General features: G+C 47.0%; 1 protein-coding gene across 1 annotated transcript in view; it reads left to right on the top strand.

The window, feature by feature from the left end:
• RAB7A (RAB7A, member RAS oncogene family) overlaps nucleotides 1–19,866 on the top strand; it is a 263,332-nt gene that overhangs the window by 236,345 nt on the left and 7,121 nt on the right. The window contains exon 5 of the mRNA XM_069643349.1: nucleotides 7,725–7,853. Within this exon, the coding sequence (XP_069499450.1) occupies nucleotides 7,725–7,853 (129 nt within the window). The remainder of the gene's footprint in view (nucleotides 1–7,724; nucleotides 7,854–19,866) is intronic.

The following is a 19,866-nucleotide window of genomic DNA, read 5'->3' as shown; positions in this document are numbered from 1 at the left end:
CCGCCTTCTGAACAAGTACATCAGATCCCAGAAGTTTCAGATGGTCACCCTTCAGCACTTGCTAGGACAGTGGGAAGAAGGGGATTTCCTATAGTCACTGGACTTGGAGGATGCCTACTTTCAAATCCCCATTCACAAGGGACACCAAGTTTCTGCGCTTCGTGGTTCAAGGGCAACATTACCAGTTCAAGGCCCTTCCCTTCGGATTGAAGTCTGCACCAAGGGTTTTCACAAAGTGCCTTGCGGCAGTGGGGGCGCGGCTGCATCTACAAGGGATCCACGGTTGCCCCTACCTGGACGACTGGCTCATCCGAGCGAAATCGAGGGAGATTGCTATTGCACACACAGCAAAAGCCGTCCAGCTGCTGACAGAGTTGGGGGGGGTCTCAGTGAGATATGCCAAATCTTGCTTGGTGCCATCGTAAGACGCACTGTTTCTGGGTTCTCAGCTCAACACTGTCGTGCCTGGCGTCTCAGTCGGAGGAGAGGATCGCGACCATCCTGGGAAAGGTACGATTGTTGACCCTGAAGATCGCATGGGTGAGGTCCAAGTCCCTTCTCGGCATGATGTCGTCGTGCATATACCTGATTCGGCTGTGCAGGCTGCAGATGCGGCCACTGCAAGAGTTCCTCGGCGCTTGTTAAATTTAGGTATCGGGAAGCTTCGAGCACAAGATATTTCTCAACAAGGGTTTCCGTCGAGCAATACAGTGGTGGGGAGTCAACGTTAATTCGTCGGTGGGCGCAGCCTTCCAGGGTCCACCTCATCAGGAGACGGTCATGACGGACGCCTCCCTGGAAGGTTGGGGCGTGCACACCCGAAAGCTCTCTCGAGGCCTGTGGCTACTGGAGAAGTAGTTACGTATCAACGTACTGGAGCTGCGGGCAGTGTATTGAGCTCAAGTCTTTTCTTCCGTCCCTCAAGGGCAAGGTGATGCGGGTCTTCACGGACAACACCACCATGATGTTCTACTTCAGGAAGCGGGGGGGGGGCGGTCACCAGATCCCCAGTGCTCTCTAGAGATGCGCAGGACCTAATGGTCCTCACCCCGTTTCAACTGGCAGGAGTGAAGAACACCATTGCCTACTCCCTCAGCAGGGAACTGCGCTCTTGCCACGAGTGGAAGCTTCGGCAGGACCAAGTGAATCTTCTGTTCAGTCGATGGTGCAATCCCCAGATAGATCTGTTGGCGACGGACACCAAGTGCCGGAGGTTCGCCAGCAGGTTTCCCCAGCCGGGGAGCATGGGGGGGACGCATTCTCATTCCCCTGAGACAGCCTGTTCCTGTATGCTTTCCCACCATTGCTGTTACTACTTCGACTAGTCAATCAACCCAGGGTCCCTGAACTTGCGGGCCTGGCTCCCGCAGCGCTACAGTTTGGAGGATATCCCGGCGGACTGCAAAGGGGTGCTTGCCAGGGCTTTGTCTACACTGAAATGCTATGGACATAAGTGGAAGAGGTTCTCCGTCTGGTGCCGTGCACAGAAGATACAGACCCTCTACGGATTACTGCTCCGCAGGTGCTGCGGTGTTTGCTGTCGCTGGCCAAAGCAGGGCTAGCTCATGCCTCCATCAAGGTTCATCTGCCGGCTGTCTGCTACTTACTGCACTAGAACTCCGGGACGTTTGTCGTTATGGTCACACTGCCTGGTCAAAGGAGTTCATCAAAGGACTTTTCTGCTTGTTCCCGCCAGTGAAGGCGTGGGAGCTCAATGTGGTTCCGACTACGCATGGGTCCACCGTTCAAGCGTATGCATTCTGCGCCACTAAAATTGTTGTCGTGGAAAACAGAGTTTCTTGTGGCGATCTCCTCCGCACGAGTGGGAGAGATCCAGGCCCGCTCTTGTAAACCACCTTACTTGACATTTGACAAGACGACGCAACTGTTTGTGAACTTTGGCACTGTGAACCATGGGAAGGCCCTCTCCAAGGCTTCCATTTCCAGGTGGTTTTCTGGCTGCATCACCCATTATCATCGTTTGGCAAACTGACCATTGCCTGGCCGTCCGAGAGCCCACTCAATCAGAACGATGGATGCAACTATGGCGTTCCTGTCTGGTGTGCTCCTGCTGGACATGTGCAGGGCTGCTACATGGAGGTCGACTCACACCTTCACGAAGTTCTACTGCATTGACAGGGATTCCAGGGAGGAGTCCAGAGTCAAGCAGTGCTGCGCAACCTGTTCGCTTGAAGGTTAGCCTGGTGAGGAGGTAAGAGGTGCTAATGTGGAGATGCTTAATGTTGAGCCTTGCCACCTCCAGTGGTTGTGCATGTGTACTATGTATTCTTTATTCATGAGCATGTGACTCATGCCAGGCCCCATGCTGGAGAAGGAACAAGTTACTTACCTGGAACTGTTATTCTCCAGCATGGGTCTGGCATGGTTTCACATATGAACCCTCAAACCTACCCCTCTGTGGCTCTCTCTTGGTCCTACTGCCACTTTACGTGCTACCAGATCTGAAGATGGCTGCCAAAGGAGGGGTTTAGGTAGAGGGCAGTCACTGGCTGGGGCAGTATAACCCAGAGACCAGTGATTGGTTGTTAGGAGAAAGACAGACAGTTCAGAAGTGAACAGATATTTTTTTTCGTAGGATTCCCAGCCTGACTGGGAATATTCATGAGCATGTGAATCCATGCAAGACCCCTGCTGGAGAATAACCATTACAGGTAAGCAACTTGTTCCATCTTTTGGTTGTGGAGTCTGACAAACTCCATAGGCATCATCTTTGACATTGTCACCCCGCACCTTCAGTGCAGTGGCACAGGGAAGTCTTCACTGCACTGTAAAAAGAGCAGATCAGATACAAAAATAAAAGCAAAAAGTGTGGGGGTCCATAGAAATGGAAGCAAATGTGCAGTAAAAGAAGTCTTTCCTAACACTTAATCTTCAGAGTAACCACCACGCGATTTGCGAAGGCCATTTTCTAGCAGGTATCGTGTGAATGTCTCCTTTCCCACCAGAAGCAGGGTGTCTTGTGTCCCATTTTTAATGGTGCTGACCAATGGCAGTGTATTAAGTTCCGACGGTCAGCACAAATGTTATTTTACTAATTGCAAATTGTTCCGGGGTGGGCTGAGAATTGATATGGCGCCACATGGGGAGGTGACGTGTTGAGATACTGTTGACTGTTGAACTGTTTGCTCCAATCATACTTCACTAACCTGTCTAGTACTGAGGATATGACGTAGACTAGCCAATGAAATGTCTGGAAACAAAAAGTGAACATTTGAAATTGCAAGTGTTTCCGAAGTGCCTTGACAATTGTTTATTTCATTGGCTTGTAGTTTATTTCAAACCTTTGCCACATCATATATACACTATAAAACAAAGTTACAATGGGCACTAAGACAAAAAGAGGGCAAGGAAAGGTAGAGAAAATAAACCGGGGAGTGATAAAATCATAAAGACAAGAAATGCCACAACAAACGCAGGCCCTTTTAAAATTCAGTGCAAAGTAATTCCAAAGAAACGAAACAAGATTGTCTTAACTCATGACACCAGCCAAATAAAAAGGATTACATTAAAGTGAATAAAATCAGTTTAGAATTCATCTTGAGATGTGGAGGTTTGCATACTAATCGTTAATAGCATCTATTCGCCCCCTCCAATAGCAGTCCGTAAACGTTTCACGCATTTTGCTTGAATGTATGTAACTTTGTTTCCCTATTTGTCACTGTGAATATCTCTTGCAACATTTTTGCTAGTGCAAAAATCGGATTACGATTTTTGTCCCTCGCTGAGTTTGTACCACCAGCTATCGACATCCGTTATGAGAATCTTTCATGCAGGTGCTTAGGTACCTCGCTGTCAATGGTTTGAGATGTGTACACAACAAAACTACATGTTTTAAGTTTATCGGCATATTGGCACAGTCGACATAGCCTGTTGTCCTCTTGTATTTGTTTTGTGGATGCCAACATGGATCTACGTGATCCGACCGCGGCAAAATAAGCCACGGTAAAACGTTTGCATGAGGAAAGGTGCGAACTAGCAAAAGTTTGCACCTTTCTCATGAGAACACACATACATACTACGGAAGCTCCAGGTTTCCCTGCAGTACCTGTCGGGTGCAGCGGGTGTGCCCCACGCAACACCCCGCTCACTATACCACACAGTATAGTGAGCGCCATGTTGTGGGGGACACCCCTGCAGCCTTTTATTTTTTTTTTACCTGCAATGTTGCCACCAAAGGTTTGAACTTTTGGTGTTCAAACCTTTGGTAGCATTTTTAGAACTGTTGGTCCTTGCAGACCTTTATTGTCGGTAAAAAGGTACAATCCCGCCAACATTTCCTTGATTTCGAAATAGGTTAAAGCTAAAGCACATTAACAACAATCGATGTGTCGGGCTTGGGAATTTTCTCAAGTATTTTGGCACACTGTCTAATGCTTTGACTTCATTAGCATACATTTTGTACTTGTGTTCTGATATAGTCGCGTGTCCAAATTATAATTTTGGTAGCATCAGGATTATCCGTATGTTAGGGAAGATTATATGCAGTACCCTTTGGGTGCACTACAATAAATAGACACCCAACCTATTGGTATAAATCTGAACTACACAGGTTGGTAGTGTGGTCAAGCACCCAGGCTGATCGCAAGAGGGGTCAATGTGAGAAGTAATGTGACAGTTTCAAAGTAGCAGTTAACCAAATAAACTTACACTCAAGGTTTCTTGTTAAAACAATCAATAATTTTTCATTCAGTTGTAAAACCTTCAGGGAACAATATATGTAACCATTCAAATACACTTCAATATCTTAGTTTCTCTAAATTGATATCCATTGGAGATGGGACACGCACACTTCCTACACCATCAGTGGACTTAAATAGCCAGGACATTGATTTATCACTACTACATTTAGAGCAATGCTGATTTTGGTGTAAAATATCGAATAGAGGAATAAAACAAAGGTTAACAAATAATTCACAAACGGGTAAGTACTTTTGAAAACCTTTCAAAGGTAAATCAGTTTCATCCTTTCCTGGGGAAAGGATGAAGCACAGAGTCAAAGGTGAGAAGAGCCTGGACAGTCAATGTTAATTGGACAATGTCAGGGGGAGCTGAAGATCTTCTTTGCAGGTAGGTAAAAAGTCTTGCACAATGTTTTTAGAAAATGGAACACTTGTAACTTATCACAGATCTTCACCACGACACTGGAAGGCTTCCAGTTGCTCCAGTTGTGTTTAAAGAGCTCGAAGCAGAAAGTTGTCCATTCCTCTGGGGCTTTTTTTTAGCATATGGTTAGTCAGGCCATCGGGCCCAGGGCTTGAGGCGCTTGAGATCTAACATTTCTGATTTAGATAGTCTTATGTCCCATGCCTGCATTGTAGCAATAGATTCTTTGGTAGTTCCTTCTACAAGTGTAGCATCATACAGCGATGCAGATGAGATCCACGTATCTTCAGTTACTGCATTAGTAATAAGTGCCTTTTGTGCTGTAATGTGCTCATTTAGAAGTGTCAACAAGTTCTAAGTCTTTGGATGCAATGGCTTCCAGCATTCGTTCGGCATTGTTTTGAGATTGTATGATTTTATGCGAAATGAACCCATTTTTGCCGACAATGCTGAATGGCTGTACTTTTGGCCCGCTGTTTCCAGGGACCAACCTTTTAATGTGATTTCTCAATTTAGGTTTATCCGGAATTGCTTTATCAAACGGCCTGCCTTGTTACTTTATTGAAATGCTTGCAGGAGCGGTAGATAGTTGGACCCCAGTTTTTCTTTATTTGGAGAATGCATGTATTCACACAATTTGGTTACATCCAGCGCCTGAGGCGTAGTCAATTTCTATTTGAGGTGAGCTCTATGTTGTGTGGGTATTTCGATTTTAAGTCACAAGGTATCCAACTACTTGAGTAGGTCGTGATCGCTCGGAGTCATCTGCATTACATCTCGTTTCTCTATGGCTTAGCAGATTTCCTGTGGTGAAAAAATAGTCGATTGTAGAGTATGACTCTAAGTAGGAGCTGCTGTAATGTCTCCATATCTGTTGCCCTTAAGAATGTGAATGTTGGGTTCTTTAAATTCTTTCATCAATCTTTCCGCCCTGGATTTCTTCTCAGCATGCTGTCTTGATGATCTTTTCTGTCGAATACATATATTGCCATAAATTGTACAACTGGCATTGAAATGACCACAAATTATGATCCTGCGATGATTATTAGTTCTAATTATATTTGGAGCTTCGTCTATTTCCCTCATCATGGCAACAAAACCTGTTTTCCAGTCCATTGGATTCCAGGAAGTATTGAGTAGAATTGTCATTTCTTTTCCCAAATTCTGATGTGGCTTTGAGGGACCTAAGTTTTTATTAATCAGGGTTAATAGACAGGGGGATGGTCGCCCCTTTTGGCTTTTGCATGAAGGATTTAGAAATAGGTCCTAACCTTCAGCTATCGGGGCTTCAGTCAACCATGTTTCCTGGAGACATAATATATCAAGTTGGCTTCTGATTTTGAAAAGATTACTGTGGCCCCTCGTGTTCCAGGAGCCAATTGGGACTCTTTCTCTCGAGTGGAACCTCATTCTATTTCATAGGAGTAATATTTCGGGCTCCGGCTAGCCAATCCCAGTTTGAGCTTTCAAGGGTAGACTTTCTGATGTGTTGTGTGCAAATAGTTTGGCCTGCTACTAGTATGGAATGTTACTTGAATAAGATTTTTACTGGCACCTTCTATTTCAGCATTTGATTTGTTTTCTGGGGGGAATTGATTAGTATTGATGCAGGCGCTCTGTCAATACTAATTTGCTTGGCTCTTTCTTGCATATTTTACCCTTCTGGCTGATTTGACTGTCTTTTATGGTATAAAACTAATGTTCACAGTACATTCAGATGTCTGCTCTCATCGATCTGATCTATTACACGGAGTCTGGTGTTGGTGAGGAGGAGCCAGTCTAGTGACTAAGACCGAGAAGGATGATCTTCTGGTTCTTTCCTTCCTGCAGATGTCCAGACCTCTGGTGGATCATAGACCTCCAGAGACGTTTATCTTCTCAGCAAGGTAGCAGGCTTTGAAGCGAATGTATACTTTCTGCAGGAGCCAATTCAGGTTTAGGCTCAGGGTGATGTATTGTCGAATTTGTGAAGTACTATTTATGCACCCAGATGCCCCTGGGCAAGGTGCGCACTATAAAATAAATACAAATACTGAAGTCGTGCTGCTGCATGTAGGATATGGCAGGCTACTGAATTGCATGCACATTTTATGAGCACTTTGCCCACAGACCCGGCGGACTCAATACCAAGTCTGGTTCATTTATCCAGGTTAGGGCTTGCCTCGACTTGTACTATCGCTGTTGGCATGACAAAAGAACATTAAATTGCAGTCTTAGGATCATAGGTTTTATGCTATGCTTATTCCATAAGTGGTGCATTTTCCGATATTTATTAAATGCAATAACTGTAAATGTTAGTGGGTAAGATGCTAGATTTCAGTAGTAACAAATGCTGAATTCCACAATGGACTTTTGAACAATTCAGGGTAGACTTTTGAGAAACCCCATTTACATTTCCAATATGCACTGGACGAGGGATTAGTGTTTTAATTTTAAAAGTTCATTTGTAATTCCGGCTGCTGGTGGCACACAAGCCTAGAAAAACTGCAAGCAAAATATTCTGTTTCAGTTCATTTTTAGTCTCTGTTCTGCTGTATCTTGGCATTTTCCTTTGGCGTGTTTATTAAGGAGAAACTAAATGCCAACTTATCTCTTTCCAGGTTACTACAAAGCGGGCACAGGCTTGGTGCTATAGCAAAAATAACATCCCTTATTTTGAAACCAGTGCCAAAGAAGCAATAAATGTTGAGCAGGCCTTCCAGACCATTGCACGAAATGCACTTAAACAGGTATGATCTCCAATTTATTTTGAGTTTTGGATGGAGCTTTCAAAGTTTCTAAATGGAATGCTCAACGTTTTCAGATTTAAGGCCCATTATCAATCAGTGTTTATGGCAGGCCGTACCTTGCTACACCAATTTGAATAAACGCATGATTTCACAATATAAAGTTCTGCTTGCTGTTTAATGTACAACAATCGCTACAGATTAACTACATATGTTTTGGCATGCACTCCAATTGTCTTTTATGGGTATGATGGAAACTCTTATTGCAAACGGGCTGGTTTCAGTGCAGTTTAGAAAATGTTTAACCCAAGACTGCCAGGGATTGTCAGGCTGTGATTGAACAAACCATGAAACAAGATCCAGCCACATTAAAGTGTACACCTAGTGCATCCCACTAAAAGATCGACTTTTAGCCATCATGGATGACTTAAGTAAAGTTGCCGATTTTGGTTTCGCATTGCTTTTCCAGACCTTTAGTTTCTGACGCCTAGGTATAGTCCATGGCCATCAGAATTCTTTTTTTTTTTCTTCTCTACCATTAGTTCAGAACATTCACGACTGCACACACACAGGAAATGGGGCCATTCTTAAGCACAGGACTGTCTGCGTCTTGTATTCTATTCGTCATTTATATAGCGTCCTTTCCCCATTTGTATGACTTCAATGCGCTTTGTGGTCGGAATGCCCTTGGTGACCACAGTCCATGGGTGGGGGGGGGCACCAGATTTTGTCACTGTGCTGATATGAACGCTGTCGCATCCGTGGGGGGTAGGAGTGTTTAGATCAGTGTTTCTGTATGCCTATCAACAGAATAGAGTGCAAGAGGGTTTCAAGAGGAGAAAGGGGAGAGCCAGGTTTTGAGGGCCTTTCTGAATGCCAAGTGATATTGCAGAGGTAGAGAGTTCCAGATGATTGGCGATTGGACAGAAGGATCATCCGCCCAGTCTGGTGAATTTGTAATGTGGGACTACTAGGAGAGAAGCTGTGTCAGACTAAGTGTCCTAGAGGGGTGGTAGCGAGTGACTTTGTCTTGGGGATAGGAGAGAAGGGGGGGGGGGAATTCAGGGCGGTGTTGATGGCCCGGTGAGTGATATACACATAGATTTAAAGGTAGTGTGTCAACCAATAGGGAGTCAGTGGAGGACTTAGTGTAGGGCTGATGTGTTCTCTGGGAGGTAGGTTAGTGAGCAGGCGTGCCCCAGCGTTTTGGAGTCTTTGCAGTTTCCTTAGCTGAGACGCTGGTACACCTAAAGAAAGGCAGTTTGCGCAGTCTAAGCGGCAGAGCATGATGGTGAGCATAGGGCAGGTCTGGGAAGATACGCCTGAGGATGTGTAGATGGGGGAAAAACAGTTTCTGGATAGGGAGTTGATGTGTTGGGAGAGGGAGAAATCTGCGTCAGTGTGGAGGTTGCTGGTGTGGTGGCGGCCTAGGGACTGAGGCCCAGGAGGATAGTTTGGGGGAAGGAGCGCTGGTTTCCCCGCAGAAAAGGATTTACGTTTTACCAGGATTAAGGATGAGGTGGTTGGTCGTCATCCAGTAGTCCATATCCAAGAGCAATGACGACGGATCTGGACGGTTGGAACCTGGCGATTTTGGGATTTTAAGGACGATCGGTCTCTGTGTAGTTGTAGCAGGTGAGATGGTTTATTTGTTATGTGCACCAGACCCAAAGGTATCGGGGCATAAGGGTACAAGAAGGCTTGCAGCTTAGTTGCATACAGGTTAATGTACACATGATCTTACAGCTTAGTTACATACAGGTGAAGTAAGATGAATACAAATTACAGACCTAGAATGGATACATAGAAGATGGGGGGTTACATGAGGTATGTAGCGACGAGGTAGTAAGGCAGGTTTTAAATAATATACAATATAATACAAGTGTGCACATAGTATTTTATATATACATATATATACATATATATATATATATATATATATATCTGAGGCTTGTGGAATCTGCTTAGATCACATGCTGTGCAAAGGCCGACATCTAGTGGAAGCTGCGGAGTATTAGTTTGTTTTTCGAAACTCGAAAATGGGCGTCGACACAGGGCGTGCCAGTAATACTATCCCTAGTGTGACGTCCACTGTACCCAAGATCCCTCACGCGTCTAGGATCCTCAGATTGTTTTTTTCTGCCATACTTGTCGGAAGCATTTTGCGGAGTCCCCTGGCCTTAGCCATACTTTTGCTAAAATATTGATTTAATTTACATCCTTTCCCCATCCCAACGTCGACACTCGACGCCGGCTTGGAGAAGAAATCGACCGTCGGCTGCTGCATGACGGATTTGGGCCTCGGAAAGCCTCTGGCCTCGGCCCGAGCCTTGGAAGGCCTCTGGCCTCGGCCCTGCAAGTAGGGAGAGTGGGGGGTTGGGCATACGCTACACTCTTGGTATATAGGTACACCTTATACATTTCCTACACTTACCAGCCCGCTGCCTCAAGGTGCGTATGGAGTGTACCCCTTTTCAATTCTGCCCCAAGTGCAATCGCAAATACCCTTGGGTCGACAGGCACGCCAGGTGCAATCTCTGCTTGCCGAGGGACCACCCCGAAGCGAACTGCAGAGCGTGTAGTAGGTTTAAACCTAAGACACTTAAGGACCGTTCGATGAAGCGTTGGGCCCACCACGCCAGGCAGGCGGCCATGGCAGCGGAGGGCGCCTTCAGCGATGGCAGCAACGCCGTGCTTTCGGACGGCAAGGGCATTACGGCGTTGAAAGACAGCCGAGCGCAGGTCCCCGACCTCGGAAGGTCGTCCGGCAGGGCGGCTATGGGGAAGACCCCCGGCGACACAAGCGCTTCACACACCACTCACACGAAGTCCAACCGAGACTCGACGACGTTGAGTTCTCGGAAAGAGGCACAAACAGAACGGTCCGAACCGGTGTCCTCTGGGCGTTCTCGATCGAGATCGCCGCATGACTCCAGGCAATCATCCACTCTTGCCAAGAGTGCCTCGCTCCCTAGGCTAACAGAAGTTCGATCGTCGGAGGACGAAGAAGACTTCCACCCCCAGGCCGCTCTCCAGGAGTCGGAGCCCGCAGACAAGATCAGCGCGGCCCCACGTTCGAAGGACAGGGACTCTACCCCCCGATCCTCGATGCAGGCTTGAAAACCTCAGGAACCACAAAGGGACAGGGAAAACACTTTTTCACTCCCGGGGAGGGGGGAACACAGCAGAAGAAACACTCCACTCCTCCTAAGCAAACAGACAAGACCATGTCTGCTGATATTTCTAAAACCAGCAAATCTACTCAAGATAAATCTCCTAGACTTTCTGAGAGTCATTCCCAGTTCCAAAAAATGGTTGAGTGACATAGATGGGGTCATGTCAAGGATGTCTTCTTTGGCAGACTTTTACGATAAAAATCCAGACCATTTCCTTTCATATAATCCACAAGGGCTACACCCTCAGGCTCTAATGACCCTATCCCCCCGAGTAAGAAGCCCCAGTTTGAGACACCGATGAGGTCTACAGACCCCTTCGAGGTACAACCATACTCACAGCCATACTCACTGTACCAAGGAGAGACTTCCTTTGGTGAGGACCAAGATTTTGGCATGGTAGAAGAGCAAACCGGGACTGGCTACTATGGGGATGATGAGGACCAGGAAGAGGAAGACCCTGAAACCTACAGAGTAGATTCTCCGGTAGAGAAGGAAGCCCCGGTTACCGACTAACCTGTCGATAACCAACCCCTCCTGAACGAGGTTCTTGCACGAGCAGCAGAACATTTCCATATTGACACCCACGGTGTCCAGGAAGAGAGGGACTTGGCCGAGGAGTTAGTGGGAGAAAGGAGGCCTGTTGCCCAGACCATCCCTATCCTTAAGTCTATTCAGCGAAGAATATACCCGTCCCTGGTGAACCCGAACCTCACCAGAGCAGTCAATCCCAGAGTTGGAAAACTTTTCAGGGCAGCCCAGTCTGACCCTCTCTATATAAGAGGACATCTGAAGCCAGACTCCCTAGTTGTCACTAACACTCGTAAGAGGGCTGGAACACCCTTGTCATCGTCCGAAGCTCCTCCAGACAAGGAGAGCAAAAACTATGGTTTCGGCGGGAAAGTAGCCTCAACGTCCGCCTACCGGGCAAGGATTGCAAACTCCACCACCCTGTTGGCCAGCTACAACTGCCATCAGTGGGAAGAAGTCGCGGCACTCATAGCCTCTGCACCAGAACCCTTAAAGGGCCAGTTAGCACGAATTTCCGCAGAGGGTAGAGCCGTGTCTGGTTGCATTTTAAAAGCTATTTTTGACGCCGGGGACAACGCAGGCAGATTGATAGCAGAAGGTACGGTTATCAAGAGACATGCGTGGTTACGGCAGTCTGGTTTTAAGGCAGAAACCCAGGCATCATTGTTGGACAAACCGGTGGAAGCCGATCTGTTTAAGGCGGTCGAGGACGCGCTGAAGAATGCCAAGGACGAATACGAGACACTCAAGTCCCTTGGCCAGTTAACCAATAAACCCCCTAACCAGAGAGGGAATAGTAATTTTCGTCGCCCACGTGGCCAAAATTCTCAGAGAGGACCAAACTATTCCCAGGGGCAGGGTACACAGTGGAACAGCCAACGGTCTACCCAGGGTTACGGCAGGGGTAATAGGAGGGGACGTGGTAAAGGCAGAGGCAGCCACAGAAAAGGAGGCGGCACGCCACCACCAAAGCAGTGACGCTCAGTTCAGGGTCCCTTCTCACGCAACCTCAGTAGGGGGACGCATTTCCAACTTCACCCAGGCTTGGGAAGGGATCACATCAGACAGATGGGTGCTGTCAACAGTATCCGCATGGTACTGTATAGAACTACTGCAGCGTCCCCGGAACCATCCTCCACGACAAAGAGTACACTCTTTAGAACATCAGAAGATTCTCCTCGAGGAGATCGCCAATCTGCTAGCAAAGGACATGATAGGACTCGTCCCGGGACACCAGGTAAACAAGGGTATTTATTCAACTTACTTCCTTGTGCCCAAAAGAAAAAAATGGACAATGCGCCCAGTATTGGACTTACGGCCTGCCAACAAGTATGTCAAGCCCCAAAAGTTTTGTATGACTGCGATACAAGAGGTAATGCCCCTCCTAAAAAAGGGGATTACGTGGCAACCTTGGATATGAAAGATGCCTATTTTCATATTTCCATGTTCCCAGCGCACAGAAGGTACTTGTGCTTCAAGGTGGACAGTCGGCACTACCAGTTCAAGGTACTGCCCTTCGGGATAGCTTCGGCACCAAGAGTATTCATCAAGGTACTGGCGGTGGCGGCTGCACACTTACGCAGGGAGGCAATCCCGGTGTACCCTTATCTGGACGACTGGCTCATAACGGGGGAAACCCCAGTAATTTGCAGAACAAACATTCAAAGGACTATCGACATCCTCCACGAGTTAGGTTTCTCAATCAACAAGAAAAAGTCAAGCCTGGTGCCAAGCACCTCCAAACAGTTCCTAGGAGCAATCCTAGATACTCAAGAGGGGTTGACATTTCCTTCAGAGGAAAGAATTCGGAATATACTACTGCAAATTCCGCAATATCAGTCCGGTCACCAAATAACGGTACACAAAGCAATGCGTTTGCTGGGCATGATGGCGTCATGTATTTACCTGGTCCCCCACGCGCGCCTGCGTCCCATGCAGGAATGGTTGGTGAAACAGTGGTCGTTTCGCCAACACTAGTACAAAGCCTTCACTAGTGGACAAGAGAGAATCTTGCACAGGGAAAACCCTTTTACGATCCCGAAGTACAGGCAGTAGTCACTACCGATGCATGTCTGACGGGGTGGGGAGCTCACCATCTCCACCACACAGCTCAGGGTCTCTGCTCTCCCTCAGTGGCCAAGAACCACATCAACCTGCTAGAGCTTCTGGCAGTATTCAGAGCGTTTCAAGCGTTCGAGCCCCACCTACTAAACCTGTCAGTGCAAATCCGTACGGACAGCACGACAGCCATGTTCTACCTGAACAAGCAAGGAGGGACTCGTTCGCCAAATCTGTCCAAGCTTGCCCAGAAAATCTGGATATGGGCACTCAGACGGATCATCTTCCTGTCATCACAACATGTTCCAGGGGAGCTCAATTCCCTAGCGGATGCTCTGAGCAGAGACTCCCTCCCAGAGGAACACGAATGGGTTCTACACAGAGAGGTCGTAGAAGATATCTTCTCTCAGTGGGGTTTCCCCATTATAGACTTATTCGCCACAAGCGAAAACAGACAATGCCCAGGATTTTCATCCAGGTTCCCCCAACCAGACTCCCAGGGGAACGCCCTGTAGATGAACTGGTCAGGGATGTTTGCGTACGCTTTTCCACCAACTCCTCATCAGGAAGGTGGTCAACAAGATGAACCGAGTCGATGACGCTCGTCCTAGTTGCTCCCATGTGGGCAAGACAATCGTGGTTCCCACACCTACGCAGGATGGCAGTGTGCGAGCCCATCAAACTTCCAGCCTGGTACAACCTACTGTCCCAGCACCAAGGTCAAACAGTGCATCAGCAACTCAACTCAATGAACCTGGCAGCATGGCTCCTGAGGTCATAGAGTTCGGACATCTCAATTTACCACAGAGGTGTATGGACATCCTGAAGGAATCTAGGAAACCAAACACAAGGCACTGTTACTTTGACAAGTGGAAGAGATTCGTTATCTGGTGCCAGAGTAGACAAATCAACCCAGTTGATTGCACTCCTTCCACTATTGTTACATACATGCGCCACCTGCTAGATGCAGGATTGGTTTTTAACTCCCTGAAAGTACACCTGGCAGCCCTGTCGGCATACACCACTTCCCATAACAAGGTCTCGTGGTGGAAAGTACCAGTAGTTAAAGCCTTCATGGAAGGAGTAAAGAGACTTCACCCTCCTATTTCTAACCCACCACCAGGGTGGGACCTTAATGTGGTGCTATCTAAGCTCATGGGCCCCCCTTTCGAGCCCATGCATAAAAGCAGTCTCAAACACCTGACTTATAACACGGCCTTCTTAGTAGCTATTACTTCTATAAGAAGGGTCAGTGAAATTCAGGCTGTCAGTGCAGGATCCCTTCTTTACTGTCCATAAAGACAAACTGGTTTTACGCACACACCCTAGGTTCTCACCTAAGTTTATATCTAAATTCCACGTAAACCAGTCCATCGAGCTTCCGGCTTTCTTCCAGGACCCTCAAAGCTCGGCTGAGGTGAAACTACACACCCTAGATGTGCGTAGGGCGGTCCTCTACTATGTAAATAAAACCAGACCGCTAAGGAAAACAGATCAACTGTTTGTCTCCGTAGCAACAGGCAGAGAGGGGGAAATCGCGACTCTAAAGGTGCCATCTCGAAGTGGATTATTAACTGTATCCAGCTGTGTTACTCACTCTCTGAAAGAACTCTGCCTTTCACGCCAAGAGCCCACTCTACTAGAGGCATTGGGGCCACTCTGGCTTTCATTGCAAATGTACCCCTTGACACCATTTGCAAAGCAGCTACTTGGAGCTCTATTCACACTTTTACTCAGCATTACTGCATTGACACCCATTCCAAGGCAGATACACAAGTGGGACAAGCGGTTCTAAGACACTTATTTGCTATTGACCCTTCTCGCATCCCACCTCCTTCAGGTACTGCTCGCTAATCTATGCACAGCATGTGATCTAAGCAGATTCCACAAGCCTCAGAAGGGATACATTGCTCACTGTAATCGTATTTCTGATGCTTGTATCTGCTTAGATTCACATGCGACCCACCCTTCCTCCCCTCTGAGAGAAGGCGCATGGTTGCTTGTAGTCTTACCTTTCTATCTGCTTGGATTATCTGTACTCACGCTAGTCCTCATGCCACCTCATGTCAGAAAAAAATACAATCTGAGGATCCTAGACGCGTGAGGGATCTTGGGTACAGTGGACGTCACACTAGGGATAGTATTACTGGCCCGCCCTGTGTCGACGCCCATTTTCGAGTTTCGAAAAACAAACTGTAATACTCTGCAGCTTCCACTAGATGTCGGCCTATGCACAGCATGTGAATCTAAGCAGATACAAGCATCAGAAATACGATTACGGTGAGTAATGTATCCCATACTCGGTTGTTCTAAGTTAGAGGGGCAGGAGGTGGGGAGGTTTGCTGGTAGTGGCATTCATTATTTGGGAGACAGTTATTGGTCAGAATCTTTAAGCCACTTAGTGAGGTTCTGCCTAAATTTAATGTAGGTTTGGTCAGCTCGAAGAGGATGGGGTAGGGAGTTCCAAAGCAGCGCTGCTTTGACTGAGAAGCTGCTGCCGCCGCCGACTTCAGTGAGTTTGAATCTCGGTACAGACAGGCAGTTAGTGTTCGGTGTTCTAGTAGGCCTGCACAATGCTTTTCTATTGATTCTGTCTCTGGAATTGAGGTGCTGCATTGTTTTAAGCATTTGTGTGTGAGGGAGGCTGATTTCAACTGTATTTTATCGCTAGTGGATAGCCAGTTATACTGTCTTCTCCATGCTGAGATGTGTTCTTTTTAGCGGATGTTTAGGGCAGCTCTAAGGGTGTTATTCTGGAGTGTTTGTATGTTTTTGATGATGCATTTGTTAGCGCCAATGTAGAGGGAGTTAAAATAATGCAGCTTGGATAGGATTGGGGCGCTAGCTAGGGTGATGCAGCTGTTTATAGAGAGGAAGGGTTTACCTGCTCTGAGTTTGCATGTACATGCAGTGGCAAAGGCCATGGAATTTACTTGTTTGGTGAATGTAAGCGTGGAGTCGAGGTAAAAGCCTAAGGTTTTCACCTCTTTGGCAACTTTGATAAGGTTGCCGTCAATGCTGAAGGACATATAGTTGTGGCTGTTATTTTTAGGCTGGGTGTAGTGCCCAGGATGATGAACTGTTATATCATTCAGGCATAGGCCATGCGCGGTCCTCCATGACTGAATGAAAATGTAGACTCTATTCACCAAGTCTGTGTCCTTGTTATGATCACCTGAAAGTGGTAGGAGATTCCTATATCAGCATAATTGGTGTAGGTGATACCAAGATGGTCCAGATCGTCGAAAAGGGGCTTGGTGAATGTTAGTGTCGGGGAGACACATGAGCCCTGGGACACTCCCCAGGTGATAGGGATGGGGTCAGGAGCGGCTGATGTAGAGAAGACTCATCCTCTCACTAAAGGAAGGATTGTATCCATATTATGGCCTCCCTGGAGAAGTGTGCTGATGAGTCCAGGTGGCTGCATAAGACCTTGTGGTCTACCAGGTCAAAAGTAGCTGGGGGGTCGAGGAGTAAGGGTGCTTTACCATTGTCCCTAAGCTCCTCAATTTGGGCTTTAAGATTGATGAGTGCCGTCTCTGTGCCGTGCTGGGGCTAGAAGCCTGATTGGCGAGTTACTAGAAGGTGTTTGGCCTCCAGATACTTTTGTATCTGGAGGTAAGCCACTTTATCTAGGATTTTGCGGAGGAAGGGCACAGTGGTAACTGGCCTATAGTTGGTTGGGGTGTCCAGTCATTTGGTCGACTGAAAACTGGTCGAATGACATTTGGTCGACGCAATTTGGTCGAAAACCAAATGGTCGAATTTTTTTATTTATATATTTATTTTTCGGGTTTTCGTTTTTAATAAAGGGGTTTTTAGAGAAAAAAAGGGGGTTGGGGGGGGTCCCCCCCAAAAAAAGGGGTGAAAATAAATAAAAAAATAAATAAATAATTCGACCATTTGGTTTTCGACCAAATTGGTTCGACCAAATGTCTGGCAACCGTTGGTTGGTATAGCTGGGTCTAGAGTCTGCTTTTTAAGGAGGGGCCGTACCCAGGACTCCTTAAGGTTACTGGGGATGGTGCCAGATGAAAAGGAGGCATTGATCAGTTTGGTGATGAAAGGGGCTAGGTCGCGTGCTGCATCTTTGATCAGTTGGGCCGTGCATTGGTCACCTTGACAATTGGAGGGTTTAATGGACAGTATAACTTTCAATCTCAATAGTTGAGGTTTTGGAGAAGTTAAACTGGTGTGATGGTTTGGGAAGGGGCATGAAGTTATCAGTTTGCTGAATTTATAGTAGTTAGTGAGGCTTTTTTTTGTTAAACTTTTGTCTTGAAGGGTGGAGACTTTTAGTGCACCCTGGATATTATAGCACCATGTTTTATCTTTAATGCAGTTGTATTGAACCGGGATACGGGATTCTAGCTCTTTTAGAATTATGAATAGTTCTTTCATACTGGATTTCGCTTGTGTGATTCTATTATAGGTTTCTTGTTTTGCTAGTATTTTTTTTTGTAGTGGGAGGATATGTTAGGTTTATTTTGTTTTTATCAGAGGGATGTAACCTCAAAGTAGTTTTCATTTCCGCTTTTCCTGTCTGAGGTTTTTAGGTGTGGTGTAAACTAGGAGTTTAGATGGCTATTGGGTTTACTTTGTCTCAATTTTAGCGCTGCAATGGTGTCGAAGCGGGTGGTCTTGATTTTATTATATTCATCTACGAGACGGTTAGGCTCCATGTTGTCTTGTAGAGAATTGAGGGTAGGTAGGATGAGGGGTAGGAGTTTGTCAACAGTGATGTTCTTTTTCATTCTGGTTAGTGTAGGTGGTGCAAGTGGGGTTGTCATGGCAGTGGGTCTTTTGGTTGCTATTGTGTGAGTGGGTTTAGATACATGTTGAAGAGCAGGGGAGAAAGGGATGCTCCTTGTGGGGACCCTTTTTGTTACTGGTCGTGGGCTGGAGGTGAACATGTGGAGGATGATGTGTGAGCAATTAAAGATGGTGGCTTCCAAGAGAGGGCAGTGTCTTGATTCTTAATGATGCCTGTCTAGTAGGATGGTGTGATCGATGGTATTGAAGGCGCCAGAGAGGCAAGGGAGGAGTAGTACAGTGCAGCCTTCTGCATCCACGGTTCTTTTTTTTAGGTCGTCCCAGACAGACGTAAAGGAGGACTCCATTCCTCAGAGCTGTCTGAGGCTAGATTGGGCAGGATTCAGGAGGTTGTTGGCTTCAGTGAAAAGGTCAAAGGTCTTGTAAACTGTGTAGTTCATGAGTTTGGCCATGAAGCAGTTGTGGGAGATGGGCCAGTAGTTCTGGGGGAGGAGTGGGTCGATTGTAGGTTTTTTGAGGGGTTTGATGGAGGTTTTTAAGGCTTCTGGAAAGGTTCCCGATATTAGGGAGTGGTTGAGGTTTGAGCATGCAATACTTCCCTGCACAGGTTGAGGCTAGGATTTTTTTGGAGTAGGGTGGGCGCCTTTGTGCTAGCAGCAAGATGAACTCTTGGTGAGATGGAGAGGAAGAGGTGAAGGTTTGTACCAGAGCATTAGTGCTTCCCTGAGAATTTAATTTAGAAATGATTCTATCTAGTTCCTTGCTCGGGTTGCGTGAGTTTAAGGCTCTGTTACTATAGAATGCATTCTTGGTTTTTCCGATCTATATGCTCTGGTTAGTCTTGCTAGGGAAGTTATGTTCTGGCCGGCCAGTAGGGGTAGTTCTCCAGGTGCAGTCCAGTTGGTGCTTGAGGGTTTTTAGTGATTTGAGTTTGGTGGGGAGTCCTGATCTCGGGGTAGTTTTGTTGGGGTGCGAGGGCACTCGCGAGCTATAGGTTGAAGAGTTTGATTTTGGGGCATCGGGGGGGGTTGGTGGGGGAAAGAGTGCTTCCTGGAGGTAGTGCTGGGCGTGAGGGGAGGAGGGAGTTTGCTGAATTGAGGGGGGGGTTACCGACTTTGTTCAAGAGTGGAGTCAGAGGGAGGTTGTCGGGGTGTGACTTGGGTGCGGGCTGTGATGGTCAGTGGTACAGAGAAGATTGCTGAGTGATCTGTCCATGATAGGGGGCATCGAGGCAGTGTGGTTATGTTGGTGGTGCTGAAGATCTCAAGGGTGTGGCCTCCAGTGTGGGTGGGCATGGAGCTGCATTGGCAGGTTGAAGCCGCCTAGGTTGTCTGAGAGATCGGGTCATAGGGTTTGATGGGGATGTAGGATGAGGTTAGTTGTCAAAGCGTCAGCGTCAGTGTCTGAGGTTTTTGTTGTCTCCAGGGGGATCTGTAAATGAGTAGGAAGCGATGTGAGGCGCAGGGTGAGAGTTGGAGTTT

This window comes from Ambystoma mexicanum, chromosome 2p, assembly GCF_040938575.1.
Source record: "Ambystoma mexicanum isolate Mex_15411 chromosome 2p, UKY_AmexF1_1, whole genome shotgun sequence".
In the NCBI taxonomy this organism is placed as follows: domain Eukaryota; kingdom Metazoa; phylum Chordata; class Amphibia; order Caudata; family Ambystomatidae; genus Ambystoma; species Ambystoma mexicanum.
This window is presented reverse-complemented; position numbering and strand designations above follow the sequence as displayed.